Genomic DNA, 21395 nt, shown 5'->3' with positions numbered 1-21395 from the left:
AGTTCATTCATTTACTACTGGCTAGGGTCTATAAAAATAGTGAGATGCTGCCGTTTCACCAAACAACTGTAGCATGAAGAGCAGCACAGAGGGAAGCTTGCAAACAGGGTTTTTATTTTTTATTGTTTTTAGTTTTATCTGTTATCTCTACATATAAGATCAAGCAAAGACACCTCAAATAACTATTTCTTGCATGAAAAACCATCTTACATACATGTAAGCTATTTTACATCTCTGCCATTTATAGAACCGAGGCTTCAAGAGAGGTTTTTAACTTCTAGCCTTCCACCTAGATTGCTGTCCATAGGCACTCCAAATGGAAAGTCTTAATCCTCACTGGTTAGTAGTTTAATATTTTAAGACAATAAAAGGAAGTGAAATGAGATAATTTTAGTAGCAAGATCTCAGCCATGAAGCTAATACATGTCAGAATGAAGATTTGAATCCTGCACATCTCTTTCCAGAAAACAAAGCATCTACTCCTATATCTTCACACACAAATATATCAATATTGAATTTCACTAGTTGCTAATTCTTCTTATCGCCAATCTTTTTCATTTATTTCCATAAAAAATTATCCAAGGACTAAATGACAACCTGAAACCTAAAATTTCTATCAACAGTTCACATTCCTGAAATATATAGATTTAAGTATAACCATATTCTGACATATTATTTTCTTCAAAGTATATATAATATTTTGGCTTTCAAGAACATTCATAATGACAAGCAATTCAATTTATGAAGTGATATTTAAACTGACGGCATATTTTAATGTCTTTATTTACTTTTGCATTTTGGTATTTTATCCAAAAATTCCTGAAGAAATTTACATAAATGAATATACACAGAAAAATTGAGGCAAATTTGTTATTGGTATAAAGACAATTCTTATCAATTGATAATTATACAATTTCAATTGAAATATTAATTTAAAATTGTAAAATTTACATAACTTTTTGTGCAATGACATGTAATTAAGCATTTATTTCCCCCCACCATCCTCCCCCCCTTCCCCCATAATCTTAATGAAGAAAGATACAGGTTTAGAATTCACTATTTACTACTTTAAGGATTCACTATTTATTACTTTTATGACCTTGTACAGATTTTAGTTATCCTGGTTTCAAAAATTGGTATAAATGCTAAGGGATTGCTAGTTAGGTAAAATGAACCAATGAATATAAAATTATTCAAATCTGCAAACTAAAATGGTCCATAAACATTAACTGAATATCTACTACTTTAGTGTTTTGAGAACCAAGAGATAATCATACAATTCACAATGGAGAGATAAACCTCTAAGAATCATGACAATTTCTTTTGTGATATTTTACTACATGTCTCACTTCATAAATTGCTAAAAGATCAATTGACTAATTCATGACTGTTTTAAAAATAAAATTTAAATGAGAAGCACAATTGATCATTATCATTTTTTTATTTCCTTTTAGATTCTATTGGTGCTTATTAATTATGCAGAATGGTGGATTTCATTGTGTCATATTTGTATATACACAAAGATGAAATCTGATAATTTCACTGTCCATTCCTCTCCTATCTTTCCTTCCTCCCTTCCCTGATCCTCTTCTTCTACTCTAATGGCCTCCTGCATTCATGGCTTCCCTTGTTTTCTTGGATTTAGTTTTCCTTCTAGCCTCCATCTATGAGAGAAATATGAGATACTTTTCTTTCTAAATCTGACCTATTTCGCTCAAAATTATGGTCTCCAGTTCCATCCATTGTCCTTCCAATGGTATAATTTCATTCTTCTTCATGACTGAATAAACGTTTATTGTGTATCTTTGACACTTTTTTTAATCCACTTATCTGTTAAAGACACCTAGATGACTCCATAACTTGGTATGAATTGTGCCATGATTTAAATGAGCATGTGTGTATCTCTAAAAGTACCCTGATTTCAACTCTTTTGGACAATTATCAAAGAGAGGTATAGTTAGATTATATGTCAGTTCTATTTTTAGCTTTTTGAGGAAACTTTGTGTATCTCCACTCTTTGAGTTGAATTAGATATTAACAGCAGTCCGAAAATGTGTTCTAGGTCTAAGAAAGGCAGCATGAACTCTCTCTTATCTGAATTAGTAGGGATCCCAGGTGTGTAAACTCATTTCTTTGTGCTTCATGCAATCCTTCAATTCCTGAAGACCTATTGGGCGCTGATTTTTTACCTGTACTCTTTCTTACCATTTTGCTCTGCTTTCCTCTGTAACTCTGCCATTTTTACCATTAGAAGTATTTGGCTTCCAAATATTTTAGATAATCTTAATTTATCCATAATCAGTCTTTATCTTTATAAGCATAACAAGAAAATTTTCCCCATCAATATACAATGCAAGGAAGTTTTATCAGTCTCAGTTGCCCCACTCACCTTTACAAGGTTTGAAGAGAATAAGAGGCTATCTGAAACACAGCCACCATCTTCCCTCTTCCCTCTTCCCCCTTCTTCCAAAAAAAAAAGACTATAGTTAATCAATCTGACCTCTGTTACTTCTTTTATTTTATAATGATTCCACCCTATTTCTACTTTTAATTTTGCTTAGGCAAGAATTTACCCATTCATTATGTTTTCAACTTCTTTTATTCCTTTTTTTTAATCTTTCCAATACCATAGATAAGGATTCACACACAGTTGCCAGCTGAGAAAAGATCCAGTGTTCCCTAGTTTCTTGGATTTATACCTCCCTATGAAGGAGATTGAGTAAGAAGAACCATATCTAATGCTCACTCTTTTCCTCTTCCTGGGTCTCAATTTGTCCTTGTTCACTACCAGACTACATGCCTACTCTAGTTCATGCCAGCTTCTTCTAAGAACTCTTTCTAAATATATGAATTCTATTACCTACCAACAGTTTTGAAAATATTGTACTTAGTTCATCAGTTTCAATTCAGTGAAGTCACAGACATTGCATTTTTTTCAGTAACTACTTCGATTTTGCAATATTAACTCCTTTCATTGCTAAGTTATAGATCACATAGGACTAGAGACACTAGGTAGTACAATAACACAAGTAAGAGAAATAAGAGGAATACGGATTTTAAAGGAAGAAAAAGTATCATCCCTCACAGACAACATGATTTTCTGTGTAGACCTAAGGAGTCTATTAGGAAGGCACTTATATCAAATATTGGATTTAGCAAATCAAAATACAAAACTTGATTGCATTTCTGTATGCTAGCAATACACTATGCAGCATTATAAATCACCATTTATAATCATTAATAAAAAATCAGATATTAAGTATCTTTTTAAAATGCAGTATGTGATTAAAAACACAAAATATTGATTTTTTAAAAAATAGATAGATATAAAGATATACTATGTTCCTAGATTGAAAGACTCAACTGTTGGTAAGATGTCCACTCTTCTGAAATTGACCTGGGTTCATTTTGACGTAAATATATGAGCATAGAATATAATTTGCTCAGTTCCCCGTACTTCCTCATTCCCTCCATTCCTCCCTCCCCCTGTTCCCTTTCCTCTGCTCTACTGATACTGCTTTAATTTATAGGTTTTTAAAATTACTATAAAATATATTAATAATTGTATATTACAATAATAATAATTACTACTATTATACTATAATACTTATAAGTATATTCATAGTAGTATATAATACTATAAGTAGTATAAGTATAATAATAATAATACTATAAGTAATAAGTACTACTATAAGTACTACTACTTATTATACTACTTAGTACTTAGTATTATATTAGTATAGTAGTATACTTATAAGTATTATATATTACTATTATTAGTAATTAATTATAATTATATTATATTGTAATTATTATATATTTTGTAAATATTATATATTATATATGTTGTAGTTTTTAATGGACAACCAGTTTTGCTCTTAGAAAATTAAGTCAGGGTTTGGGGCATTATTTTAAGGTAAAGCAACAGGATCCGCACCTTTCCCCTAAAGCATTAATTTTACAGTATTTCTGAGTCATTGAAACACTCACAAAGTGTGAAAATATTTTTGAAACATGTTTACCTAATGAAAAGTAACATGTCTATTAATTTAAAGATTTGTAAAAACAAAAGTCTTTATGAAATAGTGGATGAAACATTAGTGAAAACCATATTTATTGATATTGAAGTAATGGAAAGCAGTACTCAACTGAACATCCCTGACACCTCAGGAAGAATCACTGGTCTACCTTAGCATTGTTGCTCACAACAATAGTGTGGCTTCCTTAAATTCTGTCTCTCGTGAACTTCTCTTCTATGGGCTCATCTCCAGTACTGAGTCTCTTACCTGTTCATTGCCTCCCTCTCTGTGTGATTCTGCTTGACTGAGTTTTGTGTGGGTCCCTTCTCTTAAATTCCACCTTCCCTGGTTCTCCTGTCTTGTTCATAATAAGAGCCATGCTTTGAAGCCCAGGGTCACAGTCAGGCACTCCATCATTGTGCCCTGTTTTTGTTTATTTCCCTTCTCAAAAAACAGTCCCGATAGCTGGGATCCCGAACAACAAAGAGAGTCTTTTCATATTACTTATCTGACCCACAGGCCCAGAATTCTCTAACTTGGTACTTTGTCCACCCAATTGGAAACATAGGTGCCAAGTATTGCTTGAAATGGGGCCAGAACTCTCTGTAAGCAAGGAGAAGCACCATAAATACACTCTTCAAGGAAGGGCCTGCTGCCCAGTTGCAGGGAGTGTGTTTGGCAGTCAGCTCCAACACCATCTCCAACACCATCTCCCTCATGATCTGCCTTGGCTGTGCAGAACTGCTTCATGCAGGGCTATGCCCTCCCTGGATCAGTTTGCATGCAGGGAAGTAGAAATATAATGAACTGACCATTTTGGCCCATATAGGGCAACTCTAACAAGCAATATTTCCTTCAGAGTTCTCTATTTGGCTCCTCAAGACTTGTCAAATCTGTACAGCAATTTGGGGTTTCTCTCTGCCAAATACTGCTTTCTCATTCTTCCCCTCAAAGAAATGGATTCCCCAAAGGTATTTCACACTTCAAACCTCTCATCTGCTGTCACAGTACTTGACCTGTAACAACCTTGTAATGTCCTTCAAAATGTCCACTCCCATCAGTAGCTCCCTCCCTACCTCCAGTGAATTACCAGCAATTCACCATTAAGCCTCATTCTGTCTTAGTGGCTATCGCCATTCTTGGTGGAAGAGTTAAGCCTGTGATGAGAGTGAACACTGTGCCACAGACTCCTGGGTGAGGGGCCTAGAAGGTTTGGGACAGAGGGCCCAGAAACAGGCCCCTGAAGCTTATTGAGAAACCCCAGAAACCAAATAGGAGTGAAGGTACCCAGGGCCTTAATTCCATACCTTTTGTGTATTAGATGTGATACTGGCAATGACCAAAGGGAGGAATCAGAGAAATGTGGAGAAGAAATTTCTTACATCTTGGGCTTTAACCATAGAAGCATTGATCCACAAGTATGGAAAGGAAGAATAGAGGAAAGTTTGATTAAATCAAGTTAGTGATCCACCTGTTTCCCGTCTTTGTCCCCTCCATTTCCCTACATGAAAACCTCTGATCTCTGAAACAGGAGAAGAAGAGTCTAAATAGGTTAGAATGAACTATGCCGCCTCTCCCTTGGGCTTGGGTTTTCTATCTGGGCTAGAGATGAACATTAACCTTTAAATATGGGGGTTTAATACTAGAAGAGATGCATGCAGTACCCTCTGATAATAGTCTGGGGGATCATAGTATCTTCTCTGTGCTGTGTAGGCTATAAGTATACAGACTCAGGGATCCCACAGAAACTAAAAGAGGAAAACATTGGACATCTCATAACGATTTTTCTTCTCTAAAAATATAACTCAGATAGTTGGAGTCCTGAAAGATTCCCTACAATGATTATTTCAAATCTGAATAGCTATACTAGTATCTGTTTTCCCTATCTGGAAATGTGGGTGATTTATATATAGCTTGGACTTTGATGGTCCCCAATCTGAAAACACTATGACTAGCCCATTTTCTTCAATATTGGATGGGAGTTTCAGAGATCATCATGAATCATTGCACCAGCACATATCTAGAACAGTGGCTGTAGCCTAGAACTGTGTTGCACAATATTTCAAACACCAGCATATTTGAAATGTGGCTAGTCCGAATTGAGATATGCTGTATGTTCAAAATGCACACAGGATTTCAAAGACTTAGTGTGTCTCCTACAAATTTGAAATTTCAACCATGGCTTACATTATATTCCTATTGGAGAGGCCTGGCCTAGATGTGACATCAAGAGAAACCCCTGACAGAATTATCTTTCATCTCACAAGTTCTAGCATATGATATATATAGATGACAAAACGTCAATTCTCCTATTGCTGCAGTCTATAACAGTCCCGAAGATATGGTTTTTAGGATGGAGTGGAGGTGAGAAAGTTTGAGAGAAAATCCCAGTTTTTTAGTTTAAACTTTAAATGAAGCCAGATGCAGTAAAACGTGCCTATAATCCCAGCGGTTTGGGAAGCTGAAGTAGGAGGATTGCAAATTCTAAGCTAGCTTCAGCAATTTAGTGAGGCCATAGGTAATTTATCGAGACCCTGTGTCAAAATAAGAGATTAAAAGGTCTGGGGATGTGGCTCAGAGATTAAGTGTCCTTAGGTTCAGTTCCTGGTCAAATTTATGTACCTAACTGCATTTTTCAGCTTTCCATCACCAAGAAAAACTGGGATTATGGCAGCTCAGGAGGATTTGACTGAGAGAACTGCTCACCTCATGGTAGCTGGGAAGGAGAGAGAGAGAGAGAGAGAGAGAGAGAGAGAGAAACAGAGAGACAGAGAGACAGAGAGACAGAAGAGACCCCTTCAATGGCACTCTGATGACATACCTATATTCTACTTGAGCCCTACTCTTAAAGGTCCTACCATCACATTATAGTTCAATGGACTGGGAACAAAGACTTTAGCATATGACCTTTGGCAGACACTGACAATTCAAACTGCAATATCATAAAAAATATATAAGAATTTCCCTTTCTCTTAGTCTTTGCCAGAATTTGCATATTTTAATTTTTTTATTTTTTTAATTTTTTCTTGCATACATCACAATAGAGGAGTGCATTACATTCATAATTTTTTGCATTGCAATTCTTAATACACCTTTATACCACAATTTATCAAATCTCTGTATATAAGGTATATGTTGCCTATTTTTTTATAGTAGTCATTCTCACAGGTGAGATGACACTATCTTATGATTTACATTTCTCTGGTTATAAGTGATCTTGAGTTTATTTTATGTACCTATTGGTTATTTGTATATCTTCTTTGAATAATATATTTTCAGATTATTTTCCAATTTTTAAATTAAATGTGTATATTTTTTGAGGGGTTGTTGTCATAATTGTTGAGTTTTTAAACTATATATTCTGGATATTAATATCATTGGATGAAGAGTTTGCAAATATTTTTTCCTAACCTCTATGTTTTCTCTTAAATCTTGATTATCAGTGAACAGAAGCATTTCAGTTTGATGTAATTGCATTTGTCAATTTATTGCCTGTGCTTTTAGGGTTATACCCCAAACTATCTTCACCTGGACCAATGTCCTGAAGTTATACCCCTCTGTGTTCTTCTAAAAGTTTCATCATTTTGGATTTTATATTTAAATAATTGATCTAGTTTGAATTGACTTTTGTATATGGTGAGAATTGTGGTCTCTTCTTCTATTTATGGATATCCCATTTTCCCAATACCATTTATTGAAGACAATTTTTTTCCCTCCACCAAGTTCTTGTTGTCTTTTTTAAAATTTGTTGATTGAAAGTACAGGGATTTATTTCTTGGCTCTCTATTCTATTTCACTTGTTCACATGTCTGCTTTTATTCCAGTACCATAATATTTGGGTCATTATAGTTTTGTAGTATGTTTCAAAATCAGGTAATATAATATAAATCCTCTTGCTTTATTCTTTTTGCTCAGAATTTCATTGGCAAATTGCAGAGTTCTTGCTTAGCAGGTGAAAGACCCTTGATTTGATCCTTAGCAACACAAAAGAAAAAAATGAAATGAAGAAAAGAGAGTCTGAAAAATAAATTTATTGAAAATAAATAACAAATAATACTGGGAAAATTGGGTAGATAGACAGAAGAATGAAAACTGTACTCTATATCTCACCAGTTATAATAATTAACTCAAATGGATCAAAGCCCAAAAGATTAAAACTGCTAGAAGAAAACAGAGTGGAAATGCTCCAGGACTTTGAAATGGGCAAGGATTTCTTTTTTAAATAAACTCCCTAAAGCCTAGAAAATGAAAGCAAAAGTAGACAAATAGGATTATGACAAAATAAAGGTCTTCTGTATACCAAAAAGAAATAATTAACCGAGTGAAGGGACATCCTGTTGAATGGGAGTCAATATCTGCAAACTGTATGCATGACAGATGGTTAACTTCCAGCAAATACAAAGAGTTCAAATAATAACTGCAAATAAATAAATAAATAATATCCTGAATAAAAATGGTAAAAAGTTAATAGATATTTCTCAAAAAAAGACATACAAAAGATCAACAAGTATATAAAAACATGCTCAATATGACTATCAAAGAAATGCAAATTAAAACCACAATGAGATACCATCTCACTCCAATAAAGGGGGTTTTATCATGAGTAAGATAAACTGGGTAAGAATATAAATTAGTGTATACATTATGGAAAACAGTATGGTGTTTCCTCAAAAAATTGAAAATAGAGCTACAATACTGTAGCAATTCTACTACTGGATGTATACCCCAAATGAAATCAGTGTGTCAAAGAAACATTGGCACATCCTGTTTATTGCAGCACTATTCACCATGGCCAAGAAATAGAAAATAAACTAAGTGTCTACCAAGTGACATGTGATAAAAAATATGTTGTACATATTCACAACAAAATGTTATTTATCTGCAAAAATGAATGAAGTCCTGTTATTTGCAACAACCTGAATTAAACTATAGATTCAATATTAGTTTTAATCATTTTACTTATATATAATATTGAGGTTAATTTTGACATAATTAACTTTGTTAAGTGAAATAATCCAAGCTTAGAAAGACAAGTACCACAAGATCTCACTTATATGCGTCAACTAAAAAAGTTGATCACATAGAAATTGAGAGTAGAATGGTGGTTACTAGGGATTAGGGAGAGGATTGGGAGGGCTGGGAAATATTGATCATTGAATACTAAATTACAGTTTGGCATAAGAAGTTCAGATGTGCAATTGCACAATAGAGTAAATATTGATAAATAACCTACTGTACACATTTTAAAAAGCTAAAAGCAAGGATTTTGAATGTTTTTAGCATAAATAAGTATTCAAGAAAATAAATATATTGACATTTATTTAAACATTATACATGTTTTCTGTGATATAAGGAGGCTGACTCATAGTGGGTAGGGAGGGAGAGCATGAGAGGAATAGATAAACTCTAGATAGTGAAGAGGGGTCCCGGGGGAAAGGGATGGGGCAGGGGATTAGCAAGGGTGGTGCAATGTGATGGACATCATTAACCAAGGTTCAAATATGAAGACTCGATTTGGGTGGCAAAATACTTTATGCATAAACAGAGATCTGAAAAATTGTGGTATATATGTGTATTAAGAATTGCAATGCCAAAAAAAAAAGTACATGTATAAAGGCCTGAATTGGCATGAACATACTCTGTATACAAAGATATGAAAAATTGTACTCTATAAGTGTAATAAGAAACGTAACGCATTCAACATTTTGTATTTAAAAAAATAAAATCAATAAAACTAAAACCAAACAAACAAAAATAAATAAAAAGAATAGTACTTTAAAAGAAAAGAATGTCGAGGCCAATGCCAAGTGATTGCGCCCTCTTGTGTTCACTGTCAGGATGTGCGCTTTCCCATGGAAAGGGGCAGCTCCCCATGCTTGTCAGTGGGTTGCAAGACCTTGGTTGATGCAAGTTTGAGAATATTCCGGGATAGGTCTTCTGCTTTTTTTCAAATTTTCTAGGCAAATAAATTATAAATCATTTGAATTCAGGATACACATGCTCATCATTATTTATAAAATGACAGTGATGCAGAATGTGTATTATGTGATGTTAACATGGTCTGCTTAACAAAATAAACACCACAATGAATTAATTGACAGATATAATTCCTTAATTGCTTAAAATTTGAATCTAGTAAAAAAAAGAGAATTAAAACTAATGGCTATCTAAAGATGGAAAATATCTATGTGTTAGCACATTCAAGTTAACCACAAAAGTTATGACTGATTAATGTAGAAATATATGAAGACATTATTTTCACTACTGTAACACTAGCAAGTGTGCATGTTCTTCTGTCTGACAATCAATGCAAACCCAGAGTGTTTACACTATCCCTATAGAAGAAAGGTACTTCCTTTTATCTCCTATTCCACACATGATCATTAACCATTTCCTGATTAACTTTGCTTTATTCAAGCCATTTGTTTTCAGGTCATGTGTGTCTCCATGCCATTTCCCAGATGTGTGCTGTAGGACAGGCTCAGGCAGCAAACACCTTCCCCTGACCTTAACAAAAACTTAATACAATGTGTTTCTTCCAAACCCTTTTAATAAAACTTAATTCACAAACAGATGATTTTCAAATCTGCCCTCCTTGCAGTCCCCACTTGCTTTCATATGACAACACACCTCAGTTTCAACAAAATTTCTAGGAAAGCTTAGCTATGGGAGACATCCCTCAAACTATCCTATAGTTTTTAAATATTTTTGGTTTCTGAAAAACATAAATTTTAGGGATATAATCATCTAAAAATTTCTCTTTCTCACAATCTCTAAGTTGGCTGTTATTTTATTCCTGCTCTGCATACTCTCACTCATTTGTGAAAGCTGAAAAGCAGGTCTGAGGGAAGAAGATAATGGGATGGTGTCATTAAAGACATGGAGGGCAGGGGAAGTGAGGACATAAAGAAGTGTCAGGGTGGCCACCCAGCCAGGGAGAGGAGGGAACTGGGCACTGGCCCTGCTGTAGGGCAGTTGGAAGGTACTGGAGAGAGCAGGTGGGGTGAGGTCTCAGAAGGACTGGAGAAGAGGAGGATGACATGCCGAGCACACAGGAAGGCCAAGGTCTAAGGAGGTTGCTCAGCTTTGATCATCACACGTTTGACAGGTGTATCACATTAACGTGGTGTTCTGTCTAACACATACAGACACTACATCTCAACTAAAAAATAAAAATCAAAATGAGTCAAAATTAAATTTGAAGTTAAAAGCATTTATCTATTTCATTTTCTTAGATTAACATATTCACTTCAATCTTTATATGCTAGACATTGTATAGGTAGTTAAATTATAGCATGCATTAATATTAAAAATGATTTCCAAAAAGCAAATGAAATTCCAGTCATTTAAGAGAAATTTTTGCAACATGGGAAAAGATGTTAGTATAACAAATCAAAAGATCAAGTGTCTATTTTTTCATCTGACTTTTCATGAGTAGACTTCAAATTAACATGATAGTCTATATCAAAATCAGTGTTGAGCTGCATGCAAAATCAAAGTTTCATATTGGTGTCATGAAATAGATTGCTTCAAAATGAATGAGCATTATGCAATGTGTTATAAATGTAATTTATTATAGATTATTTAGAGGAAATTTTTCAGATTTTTAGAGAAAGAAGATAGAAAGGAGATGTCTTGGACCATGCATCATGAGGCCAGCTGCTGGCCAGGATGGGCAACACTGATGATGCCAATGAGTGGCACCAGAAGTTGACACTAGAGAGGAAATGATTAGTAAGGAGGAAGCATATTTTCTTCAACTTTAATTCTTTTTCATATTCTTTAAAATATCTAGTCTACATTGATCAATAAAGTTACTTTTGTATACAACTATAATTTTGAAAAATTTCTCCTTGTAAAATATTGGAGATAAAAAGCAGATGCTATATATTAAATTTATCTTCCTAAACTTAAGCAATTCAAACATTATGTTTACTTATGATGCAGATCTAAAGATGATGAAGGTCTCCATCTATATTTAACTTTCTTTCTGCACCAGGGATACATGTGACTGACAATAGTGGTTAAAAGATATCACACCACCCCAATCCAGAGTAAATAAAATAAAATTTTATTTCAAATATGCTATCAATTTTGCAATTATTATTTCTGTGTGTATCCTTGCACATGCACATGTGAATTCTATGTAACAGACAATGACAACGACAATTTCTCTTCTTCCTATTCTGTTGGATGCATGCTCTTGCTCTATCTCACCTGCTTGTCCTGAAGTCTTCCTTGCTGAGTAGAAGTTTCAAGAAGATGCTTTCATGCCTGTTTCATAACTTCCCACAGATACCTTCGCTTTACACACTACTGGTCTGAACAGAGGTTGTAGTTCTTCTCCCCTGGCCTGTGGCAGATGCATGAACTTAAGATTCCTTTCCTCATTCCAGGACTCCTCCTCTGCTGCTCAGCATACATTTCTTTATGCTGGTTTCCTGTAGTGCTTTGTATCTCTACAAAGCTCCATTTTAAATTAATTAATATATACCTATTAAAATGAAGAAATGTATTCACAAAATATGGCAAAAATCTGCTACAAAATCTGAAGTGTCTGAATTGTGCTTCAAATATAGGGACCTACCAAATGCTCTGAGCAGTGTCACTGGAAGCCACTGTCACTTCAGACATGTCTGGTTCTGCTGGAGCCTAGGGCTCAAGTGACTGAGAAGTTTGCATGCCAGGTTGGACTTGCCACAGAGCCATCTCTTCTTCTCTTTCCCACTGAGAGTCAGAGGCTTCATGGCCACCTGGTCAATGGTCTGAAGTAGCACACCCATGCAACTAGTAGGATGTCTTGAAAATTCAGAGAAGTTCTCTATCCAGCGTGACTCTTTTCAGTTGTAGAAGAGACAAGATAGAATGACTTATACTTCACATAAGAGGGCAAATCTCATGACCCAGACCATGATATTTCAGCTGTTTTCCTGACATGTGAGACCCCTGAGCTTTTATTGTTTCTATCCAGTTTCTGACACACAAATTATTGCAAGCCAGCCAAGAGCAGTTTCTGCTTCTTGCTTGGTTTGTCCAATAAGTATTGCACAATCAACCCATTGCTACTCCTGGAGATGGTGCAGGTTGTCAAAGTCTCTGCTAAAAATCATGATATAAGGCTAAAATGTGGATATGTACCTGACTAGGACACTGAGGGTATGTTTTTGGACTTACCCGGTGAAAGAAGTGTGCTTCCAGTAGCCTGTACTAAATTATACTGGGAAAAATCAACTACCCGTGTCAGAGAGCCCAAAAAGTTCTCATTATTTTATTTTTCTTGGTGCACAGTCACTTTGGGAGAAGACTGTAGTCTTTCCCAGATGGCTACCAACACTTAACAGTTCCTGTGCAGCTTTAGCAGGACTTCAATGGCTTTTTCTAATAAAACCCATCTTAAGATTCACTGGGAGTTAAGGTTTTCACCCTTGCTCAGGTGAGGAATGTGCTGGAAAGCTGGGACTCTGGGGTTTCATGGTTCCGTGGAGACTTGATCCCTCAGTCAGGGCTCATGATTGTGAGTTGGTACTGATGGGCGGATACTGACACAAGGACAGCAGGAGCCAACCTAACACAGGGCAGTGTTTCTGAGGTCAGAGTTTGTTGGGTGCAGCTTGCGAGTGAAGGTGGGTTCATTGACAAAGCCTCCTGCTTCTCCGTGAGGCTGCCACCCAGGTATATGAAGACACAAAGTGGATGGTACTTCTGCTGTGATCTTGAGCTTGGCCATGGGTTTCCTGAAGTGACATGGAAAGTGGAACAGGGGATCCTCCCAGGGAGTCTCCCACATCACTGTTCAAGATGGCACTTATTATTATTATTATTTTTTTGCTTGCTCATAGTTAGCACCAAAAAGAAGAGAGTGAATGGCTCTTAGAGTGAATGGCTATTAGACATTAAGGAGCTCAGATATGATGGTTTTAAACCTGTTGACAATGACAAATGCTCCCCACAGGTAAGAGACTATACAGTTTTAGAAGAGGCTGCAGAGAAACATGGACTTTGCATCCATTTGAAAAGAGCCTTCATCAATTGTGGTTAGCTAGCATGTCAGTGAGATCCTGACAGTGTGCCCTGTGGACTCCTCCTTCAGACTTAAAACTAAGCAGTCATCCTAGAAATGACTACAGGCTGCCAATGAGGAGAATTAAATCTGGACTCTGTAAAGGACATTCCAGAGCCAGTGTTCACTGTCATGCAGAGGGAAGCCTTCCCAGGTCCTGGGACACCAGGCAGCTCCTGTCCAGCTGAAGTTGCCCATCACAGTTCCTTGGCTGAGTGCTCTTTCTCATGTCTGAGTTCTTTGCTTTGCTGCCCTCCTCTTTAAGACTCTGGATGCATTACAGTATTTTTACCAACTGGAGCACTTCTTTCTTGTCACTCTTGTCATCTTGTTCTTAATGTTCCTACTTTTTCCACGAAAAAGACACATGTGGTTTGATTTGACTCTGGATCTGCCTAAAACTGTCAAGCCAATGTTGTGCTTGTCCATATTTCTCTTTGAGTACCACCAAGACACCTTGTTACTAAGATTTGGTGGTGATTTATTTATTTTCCTAACTGACTCCATTCAAACATGAGATAGCATTTTAGATGAAAATACCCCAAGTGGAAGGGACCAAAAATCCATGAGGCCCAGTAAGTAAAAGCCAGAATGGAGTGTGACTGCTGAAATAAGATGTGGGCCTTTTGTAGACTTTAGCCATTGTGGGAGGCAATCCTTGCACTTGATTTGAGTTATCTCTCTGGCTGGGTGAGAGGCACTTAGACATAGTTGTGTCAGAGCTTTCCCAACCCTTCTCCAGGTCTGAGGGCTAGTCCATGCAGAGGCATGTCTGGCAACTGCCCTGAAGACCCAATCATTACCCCTGATGTTGGGATGCTTCCCCCTTTAATCTTAATTGGATGGAATTTTCCCCAGAATTTCTTGTTCCCCAATAAAAGTCCACTACCTGGCATGTTCTCTTTCTCACTAGCCTCTTCAGTAAACCTCGTTTCCACATTCGATGGCTTGAGGATGGAGCTGGGAGGAGCCATCCTGGAGCTGGTTTTAAAGATAATTAGAGGCTTGTCTCTTTAATTTAACACTTCCCAGCGTTTTCTCACAACTCAAACCTTTTTTCATGAAGGCAGCGTGAGTCGCAGGATAGAAGCACTTCTCCAGATTTTCACAAAAATGGAGCTTAGGGAAGGACTGTGGATGTCAGTGTACAAAATTCAAATCTTCCATCTGGGAACCTCACAGTAACCTCATTAGTTGGAGTTTACTGCTTATCTTTAGTTCAGTTTGCTGATCTTTCTTCTTGAGGTCTCTCCACCTAGTAATATACCAGTGCTGAGAAGTGAGGCCCACACTGTGCTAATAGACAATTCCAAAGAGGTATTTTACCAAAAATAAATTATTTGCATTTCCACAGGGACTGGTAAGTGGTCCCAGCCACTAAGAAAATGTTGCTTCCTGCTCCTAGGCCAGGCAGGGTTGTTTGCAGGGATTGCTTCTTACATTCACATCAACTCTTAAAACATCCAGGACTGATACTGTCTGCATTTTCCACTGTTATCATAAGAGATGTGACTAAGGGAGGAGAAAAGCTCACTTCCAGTTTAAAAATCAACAATTTGACTTCTGAAAGGAAGTTCTGCACCCCACCTTTTATCCTAGATCCTATACAATTCCAAGTTTAAATAAGGCTTGCTAAATTGGGGAAAAGTGCTACTGATGCCCCAAACACCATAAAATATTCACCCTGATGAGTAGACTGAGCTGGACACATGTTAGTTTGACAGAGGAAATCTGGGCATGACACAGGATTCCTAAGATTGAAGAACATCCTGTCTTAATGAGAATAATATGTCCTACAGAAGTCTGTGGCCTTTTGTGCCATTGCATTGGAACCACTATCTTGAAATCAAAGTAGAAGCAATTTTCCTCATAGGAAATCCATTTTTTGTTGGTACATTAGAAAGGAACTTTTCTGTCTTTGAAGCAAGCATGATTGGCTGCTGGACCAGGTAGAGATGCACCACAGACTCTGATTCTACTTCTCTGCTTTTGGTGTGAATCTCTGATCTTTAAAATGTTGAACAACTATGTTTGCATCCATAAAATTACAAAAATTAGAAGAACATCTAAAACTTTGAATTGATCTTAATGTAATTATCAATCTGCACAGATGATTCAGCCAATACCAGTGCACATCTAATTGGTCCCTTCCATCCCTGGGTATATGCTACACTCCAGCTTTGCATCACCTGATGCACTAACAAACCATGGGGTTCTGTAAGTTCTTACTGAGAAAGCAGAATCTAAGGGCTGGGGCTGGGGCTCAGTGGAAGAGCGCTTGCCTAGCATGAGCGGAGGCCCTGGTTTTGATCCTCAGGGCCACATATAAATAAAGGTATTGAGTGCAACTACAATGAAAATAAATACATAAATAAATATTTAAAGAAAGAAAAAAAGCAGAATCAAAAAACCAGAGTAACTTGAGCATTTTCTAAGGAAACTCATTAAATCCAGTAAGTCGAGGCCCATTTTGAGCTCATGAGCTGTCAGTCTGCTCCTAGGAACTGGCTCATCAAGCCATGCTGCTGAGACTTGCCCCTTGCACCCAAGACTCCAAACTCAGTACCTGTGGCTCCTTCATCCCCAGTCTGAGCCTTCATATTGCCAATTTCACCAAGTCACAATGACCTTACTTATCATTCTATTTTAAATCATTTAACAGTAGACTCCACTAAATCACATAGTTAGGAACTTCTTTCATATCCATGTCTGTAAAGGTGATATTGTCTCTTGATGCAGATAATTTAATAAATAACATGATCACATGTGACTACCTGCTGACTTGTGAGGTAAGACAGCATGTTTCTTAAAAAGTAGTAAATTGATAATGAATCATTAACACCCATCCATATTTAATGCATAGTGATGCAAGGCTATTAACAATGAACTAAAAGAATTTTAAAGGAGTTTCCCTGAGAAATGCTATGTTTTTGTTTTTGATTCACAGAACATGTATATGAGAGGGAAATGATTTTTAAAAAGATTAATTTAAAAGTGAAAATCTTTTCATTAACATTGATTATTTTAAAAATCAACAATGTACACACAAATGTTTTATTCTGTTAAAATTAACATAACTAGGTTGAAATATGATGTGCAGATACTGAAATTGGAATTCATATTTCATGGCATGGTCCCTTTTCAGAACATTAGACTTAATTTGAGCAAAAAATAATATTTCATATTTTCATCTTCTTTAATGTATTCTGAATAATTTGGTAATCCCAGAGAATAACCACAGAAAATAGATTAAGACAATACCTTATTTTATGTGTGAAAGAAATATCTTAATAATTAGCTGCTGCTATTATCTATTTTTAACTGATGTTCTCCTTTTTTTGTCCCCAGGAAGTTATCTTCAGGGCTTTGAATAATTTGACATCAGATATAGGATTCCATATGGTCTTTGTACCAATATTTAGTTATTTGCATCTCCTCTGCAACCAGCTTTTTGGGTATAAAACATCTTAAAACACAAGTTAAAAATCTAATGACTTTCACCAAGATGGATGTCTCTCAATAGGACTAGTGTATGCTATTTACTTTTTTTCCAACTTTATATATTAAAGTTAAACTTAATTTGCTTGTCACCTCAATTCATGCAAGATTTTGAATGCCACTCATTAGGATTCATGGATATAGTTGGCGAGGAAATGCATGAAAAGTTGGAGGTTGCAGAATTCATCTGTGGTGCTCTTCAGGTCATTCTGCTCTATCAAGGATATTATAGCAGTGAGACCCAGTCCTCATGGACACAGTGGATGGAGCCTGTGTTTTGGTTGGATCATGTGATATCAGGTCAAGGCTTCCTGCTGATTATCTGGGTGCTCATTGATTCCTACTACAAGTATTCCCTTGTCTGCAACATTAAGAGACTCTGTTATTCATTAATCACCTATATTTAGACTTTTGTGTTTTCCTAGGTAATACATACATTTATATTTTTGTCCATTATTTTCTTATTAGTGAACTGGTAAAAAGAAAAACTGTTCTCAGAATTTGAAGTTTGATACATTGCCTGCAATTTGTATGAACTCTTTTCTTCTTATTTTGTTATATTAAAATTTCTAGATACATTGACAGTGAGAATATGTGAGTTGTAATTAATAACTAGCAAAACACATACCAGTTGGGACACCAAAATATGAAAAGAGATAACCTGTGTGAGAGGATGAAAGCCTGCAAAAGGCACTAAAGGACAGGTGCAGATACAGGCTTACATTACATACTTACAGTTGACATAGGGGAGACACTTAGGTCAGATTATTATTGTCTGTCATTTCATTTTTATAAGACATGACAGATGTCTTAAATATTACATTAAGTTACATGAGGGAGACAACCATCTGAATGCTCACTTGCAACTTAGCCCCAGGGTTTGGTCCCCATCTCTGGGTCAATCATGGACATAAAAAAGACTGGCAGCCAACATGGCCTAGGAAGGCAATGTGGCTTCCCCAGGGCATGGATTTGACTGTCAAGACACAGGGTTTGGTAACCATGGCCCTCTGTTTACTTCATGGACAAGAACTATCCTATTTTTCTATGTTCCAGAGGAGAGAAATGTTGCTATGATTCCCTCTACACTTTGGGTTATAACTTCTTTAGGATTTGATTTTTGTGTATTTCCAATGTATGTAAATTGACACAATTGTGTACCAGGGATCTTCCAGATTTATTTCACACATCACTAAATGAGATCACAAAATATGATCAAATGATATCAGGTTGTTCTCATGATTGATTTGTAAGGTTTGCATCTGTGACTTTGATAGAAGAACTACAAAGTATTTGGTGAATCATAAACAGATATAATCTCAAATGATTATAGCACACAACTTGAATTATACTCATTAATTAAAGATGCATTTGCTAACATTATACATTTTATGAAGAATAAATAGAAATGATGGCAAAAAATTAAAACAAAAATTATTTTACAAGTTGAAGTACCCAGGACCCAATAAGGTGACATTAGAGTAAGCAGTATGACTTCTGAAGCCCAGCTATGAAGAGCATGATCTCTAATTAAGAACCTCAAACAGTGAAATAATAATAGTACTGAAAAGCATCTTCATCATTTCCCTGAGAACAACTGTCTTCCCATTAATCTCCTCACAGCATCCTTTACCTGTTTGTTCCTGAGACTGTAGAGGAGAGGATTCAGGAAGGGAGGAACCATGGTGTAAAAGGCAGAGAGAACCATGTCCTCAAGTGTGTCAGAGGTTGCTGAGGACCTCAGGTACACACCTGTGATGGAACTGAGGAAGATGGACACCACAAGGATATGAGGTGTGCAGGTGGAGAAGGCCTTCCCTGGGGCTCTGGTGGGAAATTTTAGCACAGCAGAAAATATGCGAAAATATGACACGACAATAAGAAGGAAGCAACCACCACAAATGACCACAGCAGAGACAAGAATAAGGACCTTGTTGCTGGTGGTGTCAGAGCAGGAGAGCCTCAGCAGAGAGGGGACATCACAGAAGAACTGATGGACCACATTTGACTGGCAGAAGGACAGCCGAAATGTGTTCCCTGTGTGCACACCTGCATAGAGCAGACCACTGAGCAATGAAGCCAGGGTCATGCGGACACAAAATTGAGGGTTCATGATGAGGGGGTACTGGAGGGGCTGGCAGATGGCCACATAGCGGTCCCAGGCCATGATGGTGAGAAACAGAAGTTCAACACTTGCACAAAAAATGACCAGGAAGATCTGGGTTGCACAACCAGCCACTGAAATGGCCCTGTTGCCAGTGAGAGAGTTGACACACGCATTGGGGACAGTGATGGAAATGAAGCACATGTCCAAGATGGACAGATTCCTGAGGAAGAAGTACATGGGTGTGTGCAGGTTCTGGTCAGCAGTGGTGACAGTGACGATGAGAAGGTTCCCTAACAAGGTACCCAAGTAGGTCATTGGGAATACTGTGAAATAGAGGAAACTCAGATCCCAGCCATCAGGAGAGCCAAGGAGGAGAAATTCAGTTACCATGGTGGAATTATCCATTCATTGAAAATTCAGGTTGACTGGGACAATAAAGAGATAAAAGTGGAAAGAAAACAGAGTTAATGCAATTACTTTATATATTCATATGCACCATTTTTATTTGTATTTTGCAGTTGCTTTCCCTGGAGAGGAAAGTCACTCATGTTTTTCTCAAATGTTTACTCATTTCTGAGCAGAGTGCACCTCCACACCAGTTCAGGTGTGGAGGTCTGCAGCCCAGGGTCTGGGCGTGACCTGCAGGGCTTGTCCTCAGGTCCTCATCAGGCATCCCCTCACCTACTGAAACTCCATGCAGAGCATGTGACAATGTGTTTTCTTTTTAATGATTTATAATATAGTTACCTTCACTCTCTTCCATGAATATAATTTCAACATTATTTTGCCATTTTTCCACACTAAATAATTCAAAGTATTATTAATAATTCCAATTGTAATTAATTTTCAAATATTTTTAAATAGGAAACTATTCATAATATAGGAGTATTTATCTCCATGAACATGAAAAACTTTTACTCATGAAGAAAGAACCTCAAGAATTCAAACTTTTCCATACCAGGCTGCAGGTCCAGTGCTGTGGTAAAATGAGGGGATCTGACTGGACTGGACCTGGACTCTCCTGCCATCCCCCACTCTTCCTACTGCTCCTCAGGATGGGGTGATACTGTATGCAGGCCACAGGATCTCAGATAGGAATATGTTCCTTTTACCACTAGGACTCTTTTTCTCTCCAACAGATCAGTGTGTGGTGTTTAAAGCTCCAGATTCTAGCCCAGATGACATTCTTTTAAACTTTTATTTTTTGCCTTAATGTGTTTTTACTCTGTGTTCAGAACCATGAAGTTGAAGACTCCTTTGTCTAGACAATAATTTGTCATTTTCTTGTTGACACCTTCCATTTTAATCCTTTCCTCCAAATGTCATGATTATACAAAGTGATCCTGGATGTCTACCCTAAAAGGAAGATTTTGCTCATACTTATAACACTTCTGAAGCAGCTCAGACTGGTTCAATCCCAAATCACCAAAACTGTCATTTCTTCAGCCCTCTGAAAACCTGGGTCCACCTCAGCACTTTGCCAGGTTAACAACACTCACCCTTAGAAAAGCAATCTTTATCATGAGTTTGTCTGGCCTTTACTTAAAATTAGTGTCCTCCAGCGTCAAGGGTGTGTGCCCAGACACAGGTATGTTGGTGTTAACTTCACAGTTAATTTCAAGGACCCCTACTCAGTCTAGCTGCAATCTCTTGCTAGCCCTATTCCCCATTTCTCACTGACACAACCTGAATCTCACACCTCAGTGACCCC

At 36.8% G+C, this 21395-nt stretch overlaps 1 protein-coding gene and 1 pseudogene across 1 annotated transcript; both read right to left on the bottom strand.

The window, feature by feature from the left end:
- The window catches only part of LOC144254491 (AP-1 complex subunit sigma-3 pseudogene), a 169847-nt pseudogene extending 165078 nt beyond the window's left edge, over nt 1-4769 (bottom strand).
- Nucleotides 4770-19156: 14387 nt separating this feature from the next.
- LOC144254484 (olfactory receptor 14C36-like) lies at nt 19157-20089 on the bottom strand. The gene has a single exon (XM_077797714.1). The coding sequence runs from the start codon at nt 20087-20089 to the stop codon at nt 19157-19159; it is 933 nt and encodes a 310-aa protein (XP_077653840.1).
- Between the last annotated feature and the right edge of the window lie 1306 nt (nt 20090-21395).

Source organism: Urocitellus parryii, chromosome 1 (genome assembly GCF_045843805.1).
Source record: "Urocitellus parryii isolate mUroPar1 chromosome 1, mUroPar1.hap1, whole genome shotgun sequence".
Lineage (NCBI taxonomy): Eukaryota > Metazoa > Chordata > Mammalia > Rodentia > Sciuridae > Urocitellus > Urocitellus parryii.
Note: the sequence above shows the minus strand (reverse complement) of the source record. Positions and strands in the feature narration are given on the sequence as shown.

What these genes read in the sequence shown, in the direction of transcription:
- LOC144254484 (XM_077797714.1), bottom strand. Translation starts at nt 20,089, where the DNA reads ATGGATAATTCCACCATGGTAACTGAATTTCTCCTCCTTGGCTCTCCT.